The 21,119-nt window shown below is 44.5% G+C and overlaps 1 protein-coding gene across 1 annotated transcript; it reads right to left on the reverse strand.

Moving 5' to 3' along the window:
• Positions 1 to 1,804: 1,804 nt before the first annotated feature.
• LOC132593219 (26S proteasome complex subunit SEM1-like) lies at positions 1,805 to 5,116 on the reverse strand. The gene is made up of 2 exons (XM_060283005.1): positions 4,920 to 5,116; positions 1,805 to 1,934 (listed from the first exon to the last, which is right to left on the reverse strand). The coding sequence occupies exons 1-2, from the start codon at positions 5,114 to 5,116 to the stop codon at positions 1,805 to 1,807; spliced, it is 327 nt and encodes a 108-aa protein (XP_060138988.1).
• Positions 5,117 to 21,119: the final 16,003 nt, after the last annotated feature.

Raw genomic sequence — 21,119 nt, forward strand, 5'->3', positions numbered from 1 at the left:
ATGATTTTTTTTAAAAAAAAATGTGTCTACATCCTTTTCGTTTCAGCAAATTTCTTTTTTATTGTTAGTGTTTTTTAAAAGGTGCTGTTCAGTGAGATCTTTCCTTGCATATACTGATTATTTGACATTCAGTAATCTTCTGTCACTTTTTTCCTTTGAAGTGCTTTGTGGTTATTTTTTCCCTTCGTGAATACACAGCTTGGAACGCAAAACTTGTTGCAGCAAAGAGAGAGAGAGAGAGAATACAGCATAGCATGCCTATCACTCCAATAGGATAGTCACGTTTTCCTACAAGAAGATTGTGAGTGAGTGGGGCAAATAACATACGAAGTAACCCTAAATCCCCTGTTTGGCTTTAAGACCTGAAATTTGACAATTTGGTCTTAAGTAATTAGTATTCTTTTTGAAAACCTCCTAATGCTGTTATCCCTCAGTATGACGGAAGCCATTGCCAGGATAAACAATAAAGCCATTACATCTGTAATCAGCCAATCAGGAAGGAGGGATTGCAATCTATACGTTTTATGTGCTTTAAACGTACTAATTGGCCCGGCTTCCTAATGGCCCGGGTAGATGCTTGTCTCCGTCGGAGGGCTGGGGTGATTAGCGCGCCGCGTATACACGGTTGCCTTGTTGGATTAGCCGTGATCTAAGGCTTTGTGATTAAGCCGTGATTCAGCACCACAGGGACGTGAACAGCTCCCGCAACCCCGCGCTGCCAGGCGGGCGGGGGGAAAGGGGATTGCAGAGAGCTTCTTAATTAATTTTTAATTATTGCTAATTAGAAGTACTCTGCTTTTTTAACATCCTGATGGGGAGAAACAAGAGTGGATCCTGCTTCTGCTGCTTCTTTAGCATTATTCCGTTAATTAGTTTCCCAATGAGGGCTTTACCAGGGCAAGGGCAGGCTCTGGCAGGTCTCAGGAATTAGCGTTGCACCAAAATGAAGAAAACCTCACATCGGGGTGAAGCGGGAGGCTAAGCCCGGGAAGCAGTTTTGCTGGCTTTGCTGGCCTGTTTGAAAACAGGACCGAATTAACGGCATGCAGCTTCGGTAATAATAACAATAATTAATAATAATGATGATGATGATGATGATGATGATAATATACAATAACATAATAAAACATTAAACTTTAAAAAGCTTCCCTATACAGGGCTGCCTTTAGATAGATAGATAGATAGATAGATAGATAGATAGATAGATAGATAGATAGATAGATAGATAGATAGATGCTTGAGGTTCATTAGGAGACTTGTAGTGAATTATAGAATTGTAGAATTGGGAGGGACCACAGGCATAATCTAGTCCAACCCCCTGCAATGCAGGGATCTTTTGCCCAACCTGGGGTTCGAACCCCCACCCACACCCTGAAATTAAGAGTCTTATGCTCTACCGACTGAGCTATCCCAGCAGACCCAAGGGTTCAAGAGTAGAGCATCTGCTTTCTATGGCCCCAGAGTCAATCCCTGGATAGACACTGCTAGGCAGTTTATACAAGATCCAGCTAGATGGACTAATGGTCTGACTCAGAAAAAGGCTCTGTGTTCCCACATTGTTAGAGGGTGGCACTGATAATGCCGAGGTTGCAGGTTCGATCCCTGTACAGCTACACATTCCTGCGTTGCAGAGGGTTGGACTAGATGATTCTCAGGATCCCTTCCAACTCAACAATTCTATGAGTCTACAACTGTGAAACCTGAAAAGCTCTTGAATTAAAATCTAGGGTGATGTCCGGAAGAGGAATCTTGGGAACCATACAAAGCGGATCCTCTATTACTGAGCCATAGCTGCCTCATTAAGCTACAGCAAGGCATTGTCACACAGAGGAATCAACCCACGAAGTGCTGCTGCTGCAGCATCTTCATTCACTTGGAGTGGTGGTGCTTGATGTGCCATTATTTCTGATTGTCCCTGTAGTGGGGCAGCAGACCTGTACAGACACACATGCAGCCACGTGTATGATGTAACGTATGGCCCAGGTGTTTACGTAAGTGGTATCTCAGATGCCCATCTTCCTTTAACCTTTTATCCAACGATGGAGTGAATCGGGCACATATATATCCCCGCATTGTGCATTCCATTGGGAACATGAATGCTGCTTTGTTGCTGCGGTGTGTATGCAGTCTTCATTTCTTTGTAAGATTTCCTACTCCCTCTTCACCATAAAGTCCCAGAGCTGGTTACAACAATATAATATGCCATTCTAAAAGCAGATAAAAGCATTCCAAATGGAGCAGAGTGGTATTAAATACTCAACAGAACAGGTGGGTCCCACAAAACAAAATAGTGCCAAAAGGTCAGGGTAAAGAGGTACGCATCTTCAGCATACCATGAAATCTGTACAGCGAAGATGTTCGATGCATTTAGGGGCTGCCACAGAGACAGAGGAAGCCCTCTCCCAGGGCCACCATTAACTGCCCTTTCGAGTGTGTAGGAACTACCAAGAAAGCTGCCAGCTCTGCCAATCTTAGTACACAAGAAGATTAGTGGGGGCCAAAGTCATTTAGGGCTTCAGACATTAATGTGAGCAACTTCAGTTGGGTCTAGAAACAAACAGGCATTTTTTGATAAAAAATATAAACCAGCCCTAATATATGAAGATTTACAGGGCAGTCTCGAGCAGGTCGCGTGCCCTGGTGCTGAGGGGCGGAGATCGCTCCGGCGCCCCCGCCCTCGCAGGGCGCAGCATGGTTTCCGCACGGCTTCGACGCGCGGCGCCCTGGCGCACCACGCCACTGGGGGTCTACCTAGAGCCGGCCCTGAAGATTTATTTAGTCCATTAACATCCCACCTTTCTTCCATCATAAAACTCAAGTTAGCACACAAGTTGGCCAGAGATTGACCAGGCCCATTAGTGTTGAGGAAGTTAACAGATGTTGCTAACATTAGAAAACCTTAGACCTGCTTAGCTTCCTCAAGGTAGCTGAGCATGAGCCTTCTCCCTGGGACCATCTGCAGACCCTATTTACTAAGGAAATCGAGATATGTGCGTTGCAGAAATCCCCTTTGTTTCCAGCCCTGCCTTTGCTGCTATTGTGTTCTTGTACGGATCTGTTAGCCTCCATATGCTTTCGTTCCTTCTGCCCTTATGCCACAGGGTGCCGCGAGGATAAATTGGTTAATCTCTGTAAGGCACTTACAGCACAATCCTAAACTACTCAGAAGTAAATCCTGTTGAGTTCAATTGGGTTTGGTCCCAGGTGAGCAAGTATTGGATTGCAGCCTAAATTAATAACGCGATAGCATGCAGAGCAGTCATTTACACCCTGCATTGCTTGGAATCTAAATAACTAGGGCTAAGAAATGGACAAATGAGGGACATTATTCATCCTTTCCTGCATCACACCCACTGCAAAAGGTCCCAGGGCATGGTCTGAAGGCACATTTAAACAAATAAATGGGTGGGCTTTAAATAATAAAAAATATTATCATTATCATAAATTTGTATACCGCCCTTCATCCACAGATGTCACAACATAAATTTTGAGAATTGGGCCCAAAACCTAATTGGCAGCCAGTATAGTTGGGCCAGGATCAGTGTAATACGGTTAAACCGACTTGCCCTGGCGAGCAACCTGGCTGCAGAATTCTTCACCATCTGAAGTTTCTGAACCGTCTTTGGAGGCAGCCCTACATATAACACATGAAGATGAAACTAAGCAGCTCAGGGTCTGGTCAGTGCCAGGATGGAAGACAGCCTAGGAACCACCTTGGCTCCCAGGATGGAAGAAAGGTGAGATATAAATCCATGCCAATAAATAAATAAAAACATGCCACTTCTCACATGCTCTCTAGGAGATCTGTACATTATTCTTGTATGTAGATGCCAACAGCCTGTTTCCCCACTGGGCCATGTGTGGCTGGGAACACAGACGATCTCGAGGTTTTGTTTACACAGTAAGGGTTGGACTGTGAACTGGTTCAGGCACCAACATTGGATTAAAACTGAAGGTATAAAATGACCACACTGCCAACATAGTAGTGGATTTTTAATCCACCACCCACTACCCTCAACAAAGACTGTGCACACAGGCTACTGATCAATATGGCTAACTTGGCCTCGTATTTCACACACACACCCTTTCCACAACCGCAAACAAATATCACTACAGTTCATCAGAGGCAATAAAAGGCAAATAAACATGCCTTGCCCCCCAGTCTTCTCTCATCGTCAATGTAAAACAATAAATATACATAAAAAGAACCTACTGAATTGACACTGACATAAAAAATGGCTCCACCATTGAGAAGTAGTGACAGGGAAGCATCAGCTGCTGATTTTCTGCCTGCTGTAAATCTCTTAAGGACATATAATCTGTGTCAGGGGGAAAGGTAGCAACCCCAAAAGGGGGAAAAAATCCAACAAAAGATGTGCAAATGTGGTCTCATGTGTGTGAATGTTGGAATTTCATGGTTGAAAATATGCTCGCTGCCAGGCTACAACCACTTGCCTGGGAGTAAGTTCCACTGAATTCAACTGGTGTCTCTGCTTTTCCCCTCTTCTTCTATATTCAGTTTTTTATTTATACAAAACAAACACATTGGGGCGGGGAGGTGTGTGTGTAATAATGGGCAGTCTAGTATTTCTGCTTCCAGCCAGCATTCTGTAACATTTCTCTGTTCAATATACAGTCCCTGCCCAGCCTGCGGCATTGCTGAAAGCTATGAGCTAATAATAATTATTATTTATTTATTTATTTATACATACATACATACCCCGCCCATCTGGCTGGGTTTCCCCAGCCACTCTGGGCAGCTTCCAACAGAATAATAAAATAATCGATTAAAGATTAAAAGCCTCCCTAAACAGGGCTGCCTTCAGATGTCTTCTAAAAATCTGGTAGGTATTTTTCTCTTTGATATCTGATGGGAGGGCGTTCCACAGGACAGAACGCTTTACATCAAAATAAAATACTGTATTTTATTTTTCTGTTCAGCTCTTAGCATATTGGAGAAATTATCTTCCACACTGTCATCATTCCAATTGTCTTCCCACACATGTGCATCTTCATCTTCATCTAAAGCAGCCCAGTCTTCAGCTGGGAACTCCTCAAACTCGTCATCCTCCTCCAGCAGCCCTAAGTCGACAGGCTGTTTCTTCTCCGACTTCATCAGCCTCAAGCCGTTCTAGAGCCTACCAGCAACTCCCACTCTTTTGCTCCTCTGGCTGGAGTCACTTCTGAGTGAACACACACAGAATTACGGTACACTGTAAAAGGATCAGCACTTTTTGGGGTCTACAGTGTACAATGCAAACTAAATGTTAGTTTATCCCCACGTGACACCTGTTAGATACTGAATGTAACATTTACATACAATATGTAAGAGGGGTTGCAGTCAAACAAACATGTTTCATCATGTTTCCAAAATGCTGTTGAGGATTAATCTCACAACATGTGCTTCAATCGCATGTATGTATATATCAATACATATATATAACCTAAATATCATTGTACTTTCTGAATGCAGAAAGAAAGAAAAATCAATCCGGTCAATGGAGCAGAAAGAAAATGAGATGAGAACCACGTATCATTTAACAACCTGTTAACATTATAAAACATTTACAAAATTAACATTACAAATCAAATGTAGATTTAATTTCATAATTTGTCTTCCTACTTAATAATGTTAAGAACCATGCTCTTATAAAACCCAGTGTTAATTACAGTAAAATCCATCAAATCAAATTAAACATTTGGAATCAATAGTGGTTATACCGTTCCTAATGGCAATCATGTCTTTTGATGAGTGTTTCCAATATGCCTTACTTTTATCGCCTTCCCCAACTTTCAGTGAACCCAATGTATGTTAATTCACACCTGATAACGACTGGCTTTTGCCTGGACTAACCCTCTGAAGCTGATGATAAAATGTGTCAGCTGAGATCTTTTTTCCAAGAAGCTGCTAAAACATTTTGCATTTGGCCAGCTTGATTACAATGCCAGACAAAAGGAAACTGTGAATAAATATACCTCCATTATTACTCCATCTCACTCCTACATTTTGTTTAATAAGTTATGATGTGTTGTCCATTACATTATATTTTTAAAAGGAAATATTAATGCTTACTTTGGAACTTGCAAGCCATCACCTGTGTCCTATGCAATCCTATGCACACCTACTATACTTAAGCCCCAGCAATTACAATGAGGCATACTCTTAGGTCAAGTGGGTATAAGACTGCAGCCTCAGTAATCTTTGCAGGTCTTTTTTTGCCATGTGTCTTTAGGCCCTAGATATGTAGGAGGTAGTCAAACTACTTATCTATTTATCCCAGTATTGGTTATTGTACTCTGGCTATTAGCAGCTCTCCAGAGTCTCCAGCAGGCCTCTCTCATATCTCCTGCTAGCTGATCTTCTGTAACTGGAGGTCGCAGAATGAATTTGGTGTTGGTTGGGAAAGCAAACAAAAAGGTATGCCCAAATCCAGGTTTGGGGCAAGTACTCTTTGGTGAGAGAACTCCAGCAGAGATTTAAAATCACAAAACATGCAGCAAAGTAAAGCGTGGAAATGTGGGCTGTTAGACCTTTAAAATATGCCCTTCTAACTTCCTTCCAAAGCTTTCTGCTTCCCCTAGCATCGAAAAAGACCATATGTTTAGTAAGTTAAAAATGGTTTACTTACAAACTCTTCAAATCTGAAGTGTGCATGCACATGAAAGCTCACACCAATGACAAACTTAGTTTGTCTCTAAGGTGCTGCTGGAAGGAATTTTTTTCATTTTGTTCAAACTCTTCAAATGTCAGATTAATGTTCTTTTCCATACAGCATTCAGAATACATAGGCAGCAAAAGTTAGGTTGGTCCAAAGTGGTGAAAGTTCCTAAATTATTGTTACAGGAACGTAAGGATGGTTTTGTAAAAAGCTGGAATAAAAGCCAGCTCAGACTTCTTTACATGTCAGAGGTCACATGGTAGATGGAGACAAACAATAGACTTGACTTCCTCTCAAGGTGAGGGGGAGTGACTTAGCTAGGTCTGGCAGGACAGCTTACTCTGTGGCATTAACCCCTTTATGCATTAATCAGACTTAAGCATTTTATTTCATGAGGCTGGTTATCCCACACTGGAATATTTGTACTCTCTCACTGAGCATGCTGTTTCCAGAACAAGGATGAATCTCTGACCCAGTAAATGGTTTTAAGAATATAACACAAGAGCATAAGGAAGGCCTGCTGGATCAGGCCAATGGCCTATCTAGTCCAGTATCCTGTTCTCACTGTGACCACCCAGATGCCTTTAAAAACTTGCAAGCAGGACCTAAGTACAACAGGGCTCTCCCTACCTGGAATGCCCGGCAACTACCGGTATTCAGAGGCTAACCACCTCTGACAATGGCTAAAGAGCATAGCCATCGTGAGAAGCAGCCATTGATAGATTTCTCCTCCAAGAATGTGTCTAGTCCCATTTTAAAGCCATCCAAGTTGTTGGCTATTGCTGCCTCCTGTGAGTGGGTTCCATAGTTTAACTATGCAATAATGCATGAAGAAGTACTTTTTGTTGTACTCCAGTTCCCAGCATCCTTGGCCATTGGTCATGCTGGCTGTGGCTGATGGGAGTTGCAGGCCAACATCTGGAGAGATGCAGGTTCCCCATCCCTATTATGAGTCTTTTATGGTAGGTTTTCAAATTGTGGGTTGAGACCACCTGATGAATGGTAAGTGCTAGGACTCTGGAGGATATCCACTGCTGCTGGAAGACAAGCACTATTTGCAGTGCCCTTACTCTCTCTCTCTCTCTCTCTCTCTCTCTCTCTCATCTGAAATCATAGTTCTGCAAACAGCAGCTGGGCAAAAATCTTTCTGTGTCTGTAACACAGAGACACTTGGGTCAATATGGCTAATTATGAGCAACCCCCAAATCCAAACGCCTTTGTAATTAATGCTTTTGTTCCTTTGATCACTGCCACTTTTATCACATCCAGAAGGATGCTAGGCTATTGACAGGGAATTCTGAAAACAATGTGCTTCTGACTCTCACAAATTCATGTAGTAAACCACTAATGCAATGTACTTATCATCATAATGCATGATGAAAGGCGAGCAGCGGGCTGGGGCAAGAATGAACCTTTGGTTTTCTTGCAGGAAACAATCAATTCAAAGAGTAAGTTCTTGCTATGTATTTTATGTACAAGATTTCTTTGTTACTAGATGTCAGGTGTGTGTGATGAACATTTCCCCATTTGGCAACAATGCAGGAGACACAATGAGATAAAGAGACATGGAGGCACCCATGTCTGCAACTTCAGAAAACAAGGAAATGCTCCTGGATGAGCTATGGATTTCTCTCCTAAGAGCAGAGGACCCAGAACCTATTCGTGAGTTCTTCCCTCCCCTAATTTTGTGGGAATGAGTTTAAGGTGAGCTGGGACTGATGCTGGGAGCTGGGCTCTGATCTCTTGCCCTGTGCAGTTTCCCAAGGGCCTGAATATAAAGAATTAGAGATCATGGTGAGGTGCACACTTTTGGCATTGCTTTTAGATCAGCAAATAGCTTTGAATGGTGTAAGTCCTGGCAAGAAGGGAAGGAGGCCAATGTGGGGGAAGGGGCAGGGCTGGAAAGAAGAAGAGTTTGGATTTGATACCCTGCTTTATCACTACCCGAAGGAGTGTCAAAGCGGCTAACATTCTCCTTTCCCTTCCTCCCCCACAACAAACACTCTGTGAAGGAAATCAGAATGGGTGCTCAAGTAAAGAGCTGGCTTGACCTAACCTCCCTTTGAACTTTCTACAAACAAATCAGGATGAATGCTCAGTGAGCATGTCCTCTGGAAGCAACTGCAGAAGCAGAAAAGAGTCGGATCGCTGTGGAGAAACCAAAAACCTTTACCCATGTTAACACACCAGTCAGATAGCTTATTAAAACATTTATGGCAGCAGAATACATTGGACAAGAGAATATACCTATAAAGGGTGGATATATTGCTTGTGCCTTTTTCCCTGACAAGATTCAAGGCCAACCAATGTGCAGATCTCAGCCATACAGCGTGAGCTGATGAAGAAACAGAAACTGCAGCAAAGGCAGGCTGCCACTGGCAGAGTCAGAGCTACTGGAGCCCCCAATCTATGCCTGGCAATGTGTGTGTCATCCCCTCTCTCTCTCTACCAGCCGTGCCCTAAGACGTCTTCCAGGAACACAGAAGTGGAAAGCAGATATTGAAATGGATGGCTTAGGTTCGGAGGGATTAATTATTCGGAGCAGCTTTTGCCATCTACTCTGCGGCACTATCTTTGGGAGTTGGTGACATCATAGCTAAATGTCATGTGATTTCGCCACCCAAAATGTTTGCTTAGAAGTAAGGCTGCACGATTTCAATGAAGCAGAGCTCCAAGCAAGGCATGCTTAAGATGGATTTGTGCACTGCTGTGTTAAGGATAAGAGGTGCCAGAAAGATGAACCAGTTATTAAGCCTGCAGGCGTATACACATTCATGGGACAGAATTGTGGTGGTGGTGGTGGTGGTTTAAATTTATATACCACCCTTCATCACAAGATCTCAGGGCGGCTCACAGAATTAAAAAAACAAGATAAAAACACAAGTAAAGAATTAAAACAAAAACAACAGGCAGAATATTTGTCATGGCATGACATTGAATCCCACTCCAGCTGTTTACTGAAAGATCATCTCACTCCTTATATATTCCATTGATCACTGTGATTTGCAGGGAACAGCCTCCTGACTGGGCTGGGCATCTTACAACATATATAAAAACATAATAAAATATTAAACATTAAAAAAACTTCCCTATACAGGGCTGCGTTCAGATATTTTCTAAAAGTTGGCTCAGGAGCTGCATAGCTGCATACCCTTCAACATTTCTCTGATGAAAATAGGGACGTCCTAAGCCAGGAAAAGTGAGACATTCCGGGATCAAATCAGAAACCAGGATGGCTTCTGTAAATCTGACGCTGTCCCTGGAAAATAGGGACACTTGAAGGGTCTGCAGATGCCACCTTATCAGGAGGTCCATTCCACACAATCTGGGATCTGGGCCTTTAGTAATGTGCCCCCTACATTCCTCCCTTTGAGTATTAAACAGGCACCATCTCTGTTGTCCTTTCTCTTTCAACAAGCCTTTCAATCTGGGGTCTTTTGCAGTCTGTGTCTGCATTGGTATTGTTTTAAAGATGTTTTTATTGTTTGATTACTTGTTGTTTGCCACCCTGGGCTCCTTTGGGAGGAAGGGTAAGATATGCATCCTTTGGGCTGAGAAAGGTCCCCCATTCCTGCATCACATGATATGGGGCACCCACACATGGCAAAAACTGTGGGTTTCAAGGGTGGTCTATCAATTTGTACCAGGGAGTCAGTCCACAGTACCCAAAGTCATCAAGGATGACTTTGAGAGAGGCCAGGAATGCAAATCCACGTCTTCCACGTGTTCGCCATACGGCTGTCTCTCCATCACATCCCTAATAAAAGTTTCACTTGCAGGCCTTGAAATGAATCATTCAGTAAAAGCAATTAGCAGTGGAAAGGCACTAGACACTTGTAATTATCTAAATGCTTTCCCATTAACCATGTGTGGGGATAGATCTCTACAATTAAATTTGTTGGTGAATGCTAATTGCAATCTAGTGAATAACATTTTGTTTCATTTGATTAGGTACGAGAATTTGACTCAGTCACAATTAGATTGCAGCAAATAGCTTGCATTTATTTTATTTTATTATTTTATTACTTTTTAAAAAGATTTTGATCGGCAAGAAAATGAATTGTGACACTGGTAGACCTGAAAACGAGACTTTCAGTAACAGGGAGCTTTTTGCGGGCTGGTCCCGGTTTGTGCGCATGTATTGCTGACACCTGCTGTGTTATGATGGAACTACAACAATAGAACTATTTTTTTCTCTCTCTCCTCAAGTTCTTTTATAGATCAATATCAGTAAATCAAATGGTACTCCTAACTCTGAACCCTAAGAATTCTAAATGGCGAGACAATGACAAACATAACAGTGAGATGTTCTGACTTGTTGTTGGAATATTTTTTTATTCTCATTTTCAATAAGCAAAACATAAAACACAGAACAAATGTGTTTCTCTTTAGAAAATGATGTAGAAAGATTGGGGAAGGAATATCCCACCAAATGGAAAAAGAGATCAAAGGTCATCTCCCCTTCAAAGCCACATTCATCCCAAACATTTGAAGCACTATACCACTTTAAACGCTCACTGGAAGGACAGATCGTGAAGCTGAGGCTCCAATACTTTGGCCACCTCATGAGAAGAGAAGAATCCTTGGAAAAGACCCTGATGTTGGGAAAGATTGAGGGCACTAGGAGAAGGGGACGACAGAGGACGAGATGGTTGGACAGTGTTCTCGAAGCTACGAACATGAGTTTGACCAAACTGCGGGAGGCAGTGCAAGACAGGAGTGCCTGGCGTGCTCTGGTCCATGGGGTCACGAAGAGTCGGACACAACTAAACGACTAAACAACAACAACAACACTTTAAACAGCCTTGATTCTCCAAAAGAATTATGGGAAATCTAGTTAGTCGAGGGTGCTAAGAGTTGTTAGGAGATTCCTATTCCCTTCACAGAGCTACAATTCCCAGAATTATTTGGGAAGAGGGATTGAATGTTAAACCACTCTGGGAATTAATCCTTCTGTTCCAGTCTGTGAGGAAATGCCAGGATATTAATCAACATAGAGTGGACACTTAGGACAAGGTTGAGATAAAATTTTGAATGCAAAGATTGAGGCAAACCTCCTTTGTATTGTGTGTGCAAAGGACATTGCATTTAATGGCTGCTAGCCATGATGTCAGGCGTCAGGGGAACCAACCCCCACGGCAGGTTGCCAGGAATGGATAAGACAAGGAAAAGTCCTTACCATCTGCTTTTTATTCAATATTTACAGAGAGAGGCATGGGAATGCAGCCTCTTGGAATAATGGTGTTGCCCTGAGTGAGTCTCCACCCCCTCCCTCTTTCCCTTCATGTGTCATTACTATGGGTGCTGAGAAGTGCACTCTGCCTCTGAGCTTTCTGCTCTCCTACTTTCAATGCCTGCCGGGTTCTGGGAGAGGGAGGGGTCTGGAATGCTTTCTAAAGATACTGTGTCTGTCAGCTGTCCATCCCCACCAGTGCTTCTTCTTCCTCCTCTCCCATTATTGCCCAGCTTTCCCCCCTCATCTGCCTCTGAGCTGTGACCTCCCTCAAACCTCTGTTGTAATTCTGAACTGTCTTCTTCTTCTCTGGAAGGGTCAGGCTGGGGAGGCGGTCTCCGCCATTCCTCCTCTGCCATTCCTCCTCCCTGACAGTTCTGCCTCCGCTGTCAGTTATGCCTCTGAATATGCCAGTTGCTGGGAATCACAAGCAGACAGAGGGCTATTGCAGTCATGTCCAGATTGCAGACTTCAGAAGTGGACTTAGGAGGAGTGTGACCAATTTGGTCGCAATGGGTGCGAAGCCTGAGGGACACAGATGGGGATGCTGCAACTATTATCTAAATGGAGTGTGAGAGGTGGAGGTGCACCAAATTTTGACATCACACAGGTTGCTTCTGAAATTTGAGACCCGAAGGTCCACCACACTGCGGGCTTCCCACAGGCATGTGGTTGGCCAGTGTGAGAACAGGATGATGGACTAGATGGGCCATTGGCCTGATCTAACGGGCTCATCTTATGTTTTTACATTCTTATGTTCTCCCATGCCCTACCTAAACATCTCTTAAACCCTGATACCGCCCCCACCCGTGACATATAATTCTTATTTTTCAAAAAGTGAACTCCTACTCACGTGGAGGAAGCCTAAAAGGCCATTAACTTGGTCTAACTCTTTCTCGAATTGTCCCCCTTAAAAATCAAATTGCCCCCTGTGGGGCATGTGCCCCATGTTGGGAACTATTACAGGAGCGTCCTACACATGAGTAGGACATTGGCAAAGACACATGCCCAACTGGCATGTTCTCTCCTTCCTGGTCGATCGTTCGGGAGCTTCAAAAGCTCTCTCCAGCCAGAACATCACAGTGACTGATGCCAAAAAGCATGAGCACGCTTAGGGAATCTGCAGTTTGTGTAACAGACCCCAGCAACTCAGCATTTTGGCTAATCTATGTTTATTTACATATAATACACTCGGAGCACTGCAACGTGGCTCCCTCTCTCTCTAGCATCAGACAGCAAAGAGAGAAAGAACAAAGGACAACAGTCCCACTTCATGGAACACAGTAACACAAACATCCTCTCTCCGTCACTTCCCACTCTGTGGAATGTAAAACATACACCGTCATGTGATAGACAACAATCCCATGACTGCAGACACGGGGAATGAATCTCCAACAGGAACCACAGCTCTAGGTATTTTACATTTGTACTCTTTTTTTTCTCTCTTAAGAGAACCCCTGCTTATCCTCCAGTCTTGGCTCCAGGTTATGGAAGGCACTTTGGTGGGAGATGCATTTTGGGGGTGGGGCCTTCCCTTGAGTAACCCCTCTTCCCCCTCATCACTGTGCCAACTTCCCATTTGTCTTATTTTTCTCCTGTTTCCAACAGCAAAGCAAGTGGCGACTGCTGCTCTTTCTCTGCATTCCTGCATAGCTGTCAAGTCTCTCGTTTTTCGCGGGAAACCCCCGGATTTGAATCCGTTTCCCGCTGGTCTCCCAAATTGAAAAATATCCCGTAAATCCCCTGGATTTGCAGCTCCTGCCGGCACCGGCGGCCATGTCCCGGCTCCCGGCTGGCTGCTCACTCACTTGGCTTCGGAAATCGCCTCTGCGCATGCCCAAGCATGCGCAGAAGCAATTTCTGGTGCCCAGACATGCAGACACAGGCAGTCCGGCACTGGAAGTCGCTTCTATGCATGTCTGGACATGCACAGAACCGATTTCCGGTGCCGCTCTGCCCATGTCTGGGCACCGGAAATCGGGCAGAGCTGGCACCGGAAGTCGCTTCTACGCATGTCCAGACATGTGTAGGAGCGACTTCCGGTGCCGCACCGCTGCTGATCCCTTATTTTCCCTTATTTTCCTATCCGGAAGTTGATGCCTATGTACTCCTGCCATTGCTCCTACATTCCGATCGAGGGCAGGTAAAGGGGGAACAGCAGCAAGAAGAAGTAGCAGCATAACTGGTAAGCTATGGGGGCTGGTAGAAGTGGGCCTTGGAAGGTGCCTGACAATGTCAGACCTTAAAACCAGCCCTAGTGCTGACCTCCTCTCTTATTTCTTTGGTGTTTAGAAATCAAATGTTGTCAAAATTGTGTGTGTGTGTGTGTGTGTGTGTGTGTGTGTGTGTGTGTGTGTATTGCTCAATGTTTTGATTTTTGTTCTTGCACATTTTAAACATAGGCTGGTTTTGTCTGCATTTTAAGTCAGTGACTGTATGCCACCTGCTGTATTGTTTCGAAACATGTTGGGATAGAAATGTTGTCATTTAATAGCTAAACCTGTACCACTTGCAGCATTTTAAAAAAGTGTACAAATATTTTAATTTCTGCATTTAAGGCATTCCCCAGAAGGAGCCTCCCCAACCTTTTCTTAATGGCCATCCAAAGAGAGGGATTTCACAATGTTTTGCCTAATACACACCTTTGTGTCCTCGGAGAGGGATTAATGCCATGCACGTTTTATGAAGCCCCATTTAAAAGTACTGTATGGATAAAAGGCACCTCTTCCAGAATGCAGCAGCTAGGCTCTCGACCAGTATTAGCCAAAGAGGCCACATAAAATACCTACTGAAGGAACTACCCTGAGTTCTAACTGTTTTCTGTCTCCAAGTCAAAGCGCTAGTGCATTTTAAAAGCCCCCAGGGGGAACTTTCTCCTACCGTACCTACCCAAACATGGCGACCCTACCTGGCTGGTGACTGGGGACAAGATAAGGGAGCCCAAAAGTTCCAAGCAACTGCTGGTCTTCTGGCTACTGCATGAGCCCAGCCTGTCCATCTTCCAACCCCGTAGCCACAGAATAAGTGATAGATATGATGGAATTACATGAAACATAATGTGCTGTGCATGCTTCATTTGGGCTGCTGAATATGCATGGCCAGGGTGCACCTATAGCCATGGAACACCACACGGTGGCGCTGCTAAGGTGTGTCTGAGCAGCAACTGGTGGTTGCTTTCAAAAGCTGTGTTCCTGTCTAGCTCACCATGCATTAGGGCAGAGGTTTTTAACCTCTGTCCCAAAGAGAGGTGCCACTTCACACAGCCCCACAGGGGCCTGGGACTTGTCTGTCCCTTCCCAACAGCAAGGGCTGGTGAACTGGCTGGCTGGGCTTCCTCACCCGCTTGCTTGCTTACTCTGAGGCTGCTTCAGGTCATGGCAACCAGCACCCCCTGGCCAGCCCCAGAGGCAGCATTTGCCTGCAGAGCTCGTAGCAAGGCCTGCTGCAACAAACAGCTGTGCAAGCCTTTAGGAGGCAGAGACACTAGAAGGCATTAGAGGAGGGAGGGAAGGAGGGAAGGACAGAGGCCAGGGTTGCCTGAGGCACCCCTGGCCATCATTCAAGGCACCCCAGGGTGCCACGGCACACTGGTAGAAAACCACTGCATTGGGAGGAATGGCTCTTCATCATGCAGTCTCTATGATTAAAGCAATTCTGGTAGCTCTTTCACATTCACAGTGGGGTCATGATCCAAAAAGACATTGCATTGATCAGAAATGTTTTACAATAAAATGGGGAGGGGTCAGCATTTCTGGGAAACATTTGTTCCTTGAGTTGCCAACTTTTTTTCTGGCAGGGCTTCTATACCCTCTTGCTTGTTCTTTGCAAATGGAATAGAAATGTTCTGGCCGCGGTTTTTTTAAAGGACATTTCTTTTCATTCTTTTCTTTTCATAATGAATGAATTCCTATGCCCCACAAAAAAACACAGAGATGCATTTTAAATAAAAGCACACATTCTACTCATGTAAAAACACACTGATTCCCGGACCATCCGCAGTCCGGATTGAGAAGGCGATTGGGCCACATCTGGCCCACGGGCCTTAGGTTGCCTACCCCTGCAATGTACCATGGCCGCAAGGGAAGGGGATGCTTGCTTCTTCATGTTCCTCTGTTTGTTGATCTGCAGAGCCCTCCAGATTAACTGAAAGGATAGAGTTAACTGATCTCCACAGGAATAATTAGGTGGATCTCAGGAGGTAACAGCCGGGGGACATCTCTTGTAAATTATAGCCACACCATGGCACTTCTAGGTAGCTCTTTGAAAGGAAAATAAAAAAAATACACCCTCTAATTCTTTTGTTCATAGAAGTGGCACGAGAACATTTCATCTTCCCATGAAGCCTCTTTTTAGTGCTCCAGGACCCAGGCTGATTTTAAATTCTCTCTCAGCTGCTGTAAGGTAGCTGGAGTCATTACGGAAATATTGCTTCTCTAGATCAGTGGTACTAAAGGAAAAGATCTCAAGATACTGGGTGTGGGGGGCAGTTATATGGCCATGGGTTGTGTTCAACAGAAGCCAGCATCTCAGACAAAAGTTCTGTTTCCTCGTTGAGAATGTTCAGGTGAAACCTTCCTGTCATTATACATCCCTGTCGGTAAAAGGGAACTGGCAAGCATGGCATGAGCTTCATCTGTTCGATGGTACAGTAAGTGCCCACAGGGGGAAAAACACTAACATGACAAGTGAACCACTAGGAGTTAAGCAGAGTTTAGAATTCCACATTGTTTGTGACTGATTGTGTTTGAGAACACAGGAGACCCGCTTCTAACAGTCTCTGTCATTTGCCCAAGTAGCAATTGCCATGGGGTTTTGCTAAATGTGAAATAAATTAAAATAATAATAATGGATGTGTGGATTACAGAACCGGTTTGCTGAGTGGGCAAGTACCAGTCCATTAGCTTCTTGACAGGTAGGTCACTGAGGGAGAGGAGGCAAGTAGGCTGCAGGCGGGTAGGGAGTTTGATGTGACCCATCTGGTGTTTCTGGTGTATTTACTCAGGAGAAGAACAAGAATGTTCAGTAACTGTAGCTGCAATCTGATACCATAGAGAGAGATCCACTGAAGTCAATGGGGCTTACAACTAAGTTGACATGTACAGGATTGCACTGTTTGCCTTTGAGCAAAGATCTCAACAGGCCCTGCCACTGGTGCCTTACAAGTGCAGCAGCCAACACCTGAAGCAAGCAGTGTGAGTCATGGAGAGGTGAACAAATTCTGGCTTCCCCTCAACTAATCTGGGTAGAAGGTCCTTTTCTATGAACGTGTGTAACCAAACGATCTCGGCAGGCACGTTCTTGCATAAAACGGGAGTGTAATCTAGACCCTGGAGAATCAAACCCTTTTTACACAGAATATTTCATCACAGAATTGTAGAGTTGAAAGGGATCTCGAGGGTCATCCAGTCCAACCCCTAGAGCTGCTGGAACCTTGACTAAAGTATAAAGAGGAAGCTGGATAACGTGGTATAAAACACAGCAATTATTATTTCTGTGGGTGTGCTTCTCCTCTGCTTGACCCAGGAACATAGAGATTCCAGGTCTCACAGTCCTTTGCTTAAAGCATGGCAAAGTGCCATGCCTGAATAGGCTGAATAGAACTGAGGTGTCCCTCCAGCCAGGCCTGTGGGGGCTGCCATTGTGGGGGGGAGCCCCCACTGGTGAGAAGCACCCCAATGCACCTGCCCAAACAGAACCACCCACCCAAGGCCAAGGTTGCAGGTTCGATGCCCGTATGGGACAGCTGCATATTCCTGGATTGCAGGGGGTTGGACTAGATGATCCTCAGGGTCCCTACATTTCTATGATTCTAAGATTGGGAATTCTGAAGAGGGAACTGATGCCGATTTTGCCCTAAAGTACAATTGCATCTTACGCACATTTAACTTGTGCAATTTCAACCATACACGGTTGAAGGCCGGCTGGTTGAATTTCTGCAAGTTAAACGCAAGCAAGGCAGAGAGCTTTAAAGCTCTTTTCACACTGGGAAAACCTGGCCCAAAAAAGTGCCTCTCTCAGCGCACCAGTTCTGAAAGGCTAGGGATGCTCACACGAGGTTACATGGGATCCTGCGAGATCTTGTAACAGCATCCCAAAACCAGTGTGCTGAGAAGGCCTTATTTGGTGGGGGCAAGGCACACCAACTTTAGAAGGCTTGGGGTGTTCGTGTGAGGGTGATTCCAAGGGGACGCTTTGAGTATACATTTTTGCATATACGCAGAACCCTTGGAACCAAACACCTGCATAAGATGCGATTGTACAGTATTGAAGAGTTTTTAATGTTCATTAATGTTAATTAAAATATACACATTCTTATGGCACAGTATTAGGCCATGACAGATGTGCCCTCTCAGATCAGCTGGTGTTATACAAACAAACCATTCTTTTTTTGGGGGGGGGTGCCTTATGTTGCCTGTCTATGTTGTCGTTTTTATTTTTATTTTATTTTGGCAAAAAGGAGTCTCAAAAGCTGGAAATGGTCCCGGTCTCTTGTGATTTGGAGCAGATCTTGCGAGAAAACAGCAAACTCAGATAAGACTGGCCCTGCTGGATTTTGGGTACTATTAAATAACATCTGTTTAATAGCAAATAAATTTTGTTATAGAAATAACAAAATTTATATACCGCTTGAACAAGTTATAGCTTCCTGCAGCAATGGAGAGGACGCTCAGGAATGATCATGTTAACAGTCTGTTAAATCTTGCTATTCCATAGTGAGGCCAGGGGTTCAACGAGATCAAGTTTTCTTTCGTCTCAGGTCCCACAAGTCTCCAAATGGGTGCAACACCCATACATTGCCACTCCAAGTTCAAACTTCATCAGGATATGGTCCGACCATGACAAAGGAGTGTAGGGGCAGAGCATCTAAACCAATCGCAAGATCAAGAGGTTTTCGGGTCAATTATATTGTCTATAGAAGTACCATAGCAACACCTTGAGCCTCCGGTCTAGTCTGGTGCTGTACCATGTACCCAGATGGGCACGGCTGGGCTGAGTTAGATTTGGGACGTCCAGTTCATCCATCCAAGTCACGGTAAAATGCACCAGGTCAGTCCTTTCACCCATGAACAAGCTGTGGATGAGCATAGTCTTATTACCAGCTGACATGGCATTCAAGAACAGCTCCGCTAAACTGGAGGGCTCAACAGATAAGCTACCAGTAACTTTGGAAGGAGTGGGAGGGCTGGAATGAGGGGTGGGGAGTAAACATCTAGGCCTCCCCCCCCCGCCGCCCCCAGATGGTGATCTAGCTAAGTATGGTGTGTGTGTGTGTGTGTGTGTGTGTGTGTGTGTGTGTGTGTGTGTGTTGCTGTGTTGTTGCTGTTGGCAGGAGGTAGGGTTAGTGCTTACTAACTTCACAGTCAACATGTGTTGGGTTGCCTGACATCATGTGCGATTATTTAGAAATGTATGTAACATTTTAAATGTCCCATGTGCTGCAATTCTTGTCTCATACCTTGCTGAGGTAGATGACTAATCATATCCTTGATGTACAGATTTGGAACTGAAGTTATGTGAGAAGGAGCCACTTGGGGAGGTGAAACTCCCGGTAGGTGTTTCTTTCATTGCATTACTCGCAGTCATGAGAGGGGATTTTTACCATTTAATCTTAGCCTCAGATTTTCATCAGGACCACCACACATGGGGATGGGAGAGTAATCCTTCCCTCTCCAGCCACAACTCTGATAAAAATCACCGCTACACAAACACCCATAGCAGGGGGGGGGGGGCTTGGTTTTGCTTACATACATCTGAAGCTACTTCCAGGTTTGGGAAATATAACTGCATCAGTAACAATGGATGAATGGAGGGGGGAATTAAGTCTCCAGCATTACTATACCATTAATATTGCCTTTAGGAAGAGGTTTGGAATGAAGTGTGTGGAGCCTCTTAGTACCTTAAAGGTAAAGGTAAAGGGACCCCTGACCATTAGGTCCAGTCGTGACCAACTCTGGGGTTGCGATGCTCATCTCGCGTTATTGGCTGAAGGAAACGGCGTACAGCTTCCAGGCATAGCTGCCAAGTTATCCCTTTTTTAAAGGGATTTTCCCTTATGCTGAATAGGCTTCCTCGCGAGAAAAGGGAAAACTTGGCAGCTATGCTTCCAGGTCATGTGGCCAGCATGACAAAATCACTTCTGGCAAACCAGAGCAGCACACGGAAACGCTGTTTACATTCCCGCTGTACATTCTACTTGCACTTTGACGTGCTTTTGAACTGCTAGGTTGGCAGGAGCTGGGACCGAGCAACGGGAGCTCACCCCATCACAGGGATTCGAACCTCCGACCTTCTGATCGGCAAGTCCTGTGGTTTAGACTACAGCGCCACCTGCGTCCTTAGTACCTTAATGTGCTGCAAAAGCTTCAAAATACAATTTAAGGTTTGGCATTAACAGACCCCCCTCTTGCAACATCACACTGTTTGTACAAAATGCAGCTACCCACTCTGCCGTTCATTCTTTTGTTTTGTAATGGGCTGCCATTTCATCAACCATCGTTTTGGAAATGTGACAGGGAGGATCAGGAGAAGATACAAAAACTTGGGAATAATGGTCATGACAAGTGCAAATGTTGCCAGCTTTTGTATTCTGTATAACATACCGTAGTTCCTTTTCCTTAACTGGTTCTGGTCCTTTAGGATTAGCACACCCAAGTAGCTGAACACTCTGTAACAAGGCATGGAGAAGAGTTTGTCTCACTCAATTTGAGGCATATTTATTGGCATTACAGCCAATTGAGAACAGTTAATCTCAGATCCTGCTGTCCTGCTAAACTAATCCAGCTCTTCTTTTAGTGGAGCCAGCACCTGGTTTGGGTCACTGAGCATTAATACCACATTATCTGTGGATAAATTGATCTTGTGTTTGACTCCCTGTTTGGCTAGCACTTCAGTTACAATCACAAATTGCACCAGGGACAATGGGCAGCCTTGTTTGGCGCTCCAATGTAAATGAACATCAATCAGTGGAGTATTTTGCCAAGGCCAAGTGTCGTTGTTTTGCCTAAGGCAGTGGTTCCTTTTGGATTCAAAGGCAATAGGTGGCTGAGGATTGTAAGAATAGCAAGAATAAATAATGCACACTTACATCTAAGCAGACTGAATAGGATATATTACTAAATAGCTGGATACAGTTCACAGAAACAGACTACACATAAAGCATATTACTCCAGCGGGATAAAGCATGGTGCTGAGGTTGCAGATTTGGTCCCCATATGGGACAGCTGCAT

This window comes from Zootoca vivipara, chromosome 1, assembly GCF_963506605.1.
Source record: "Zootoca vivipara chromosome 1, rZooViv1.1, whole genome shotgun sequence".
Classification (NCBI taxonomy): Eukaryota; Metazoa; Chordata; class Lepidosauria; order Squamata; family Lacertidae; genus Zootoca; species Zootoca vivipara.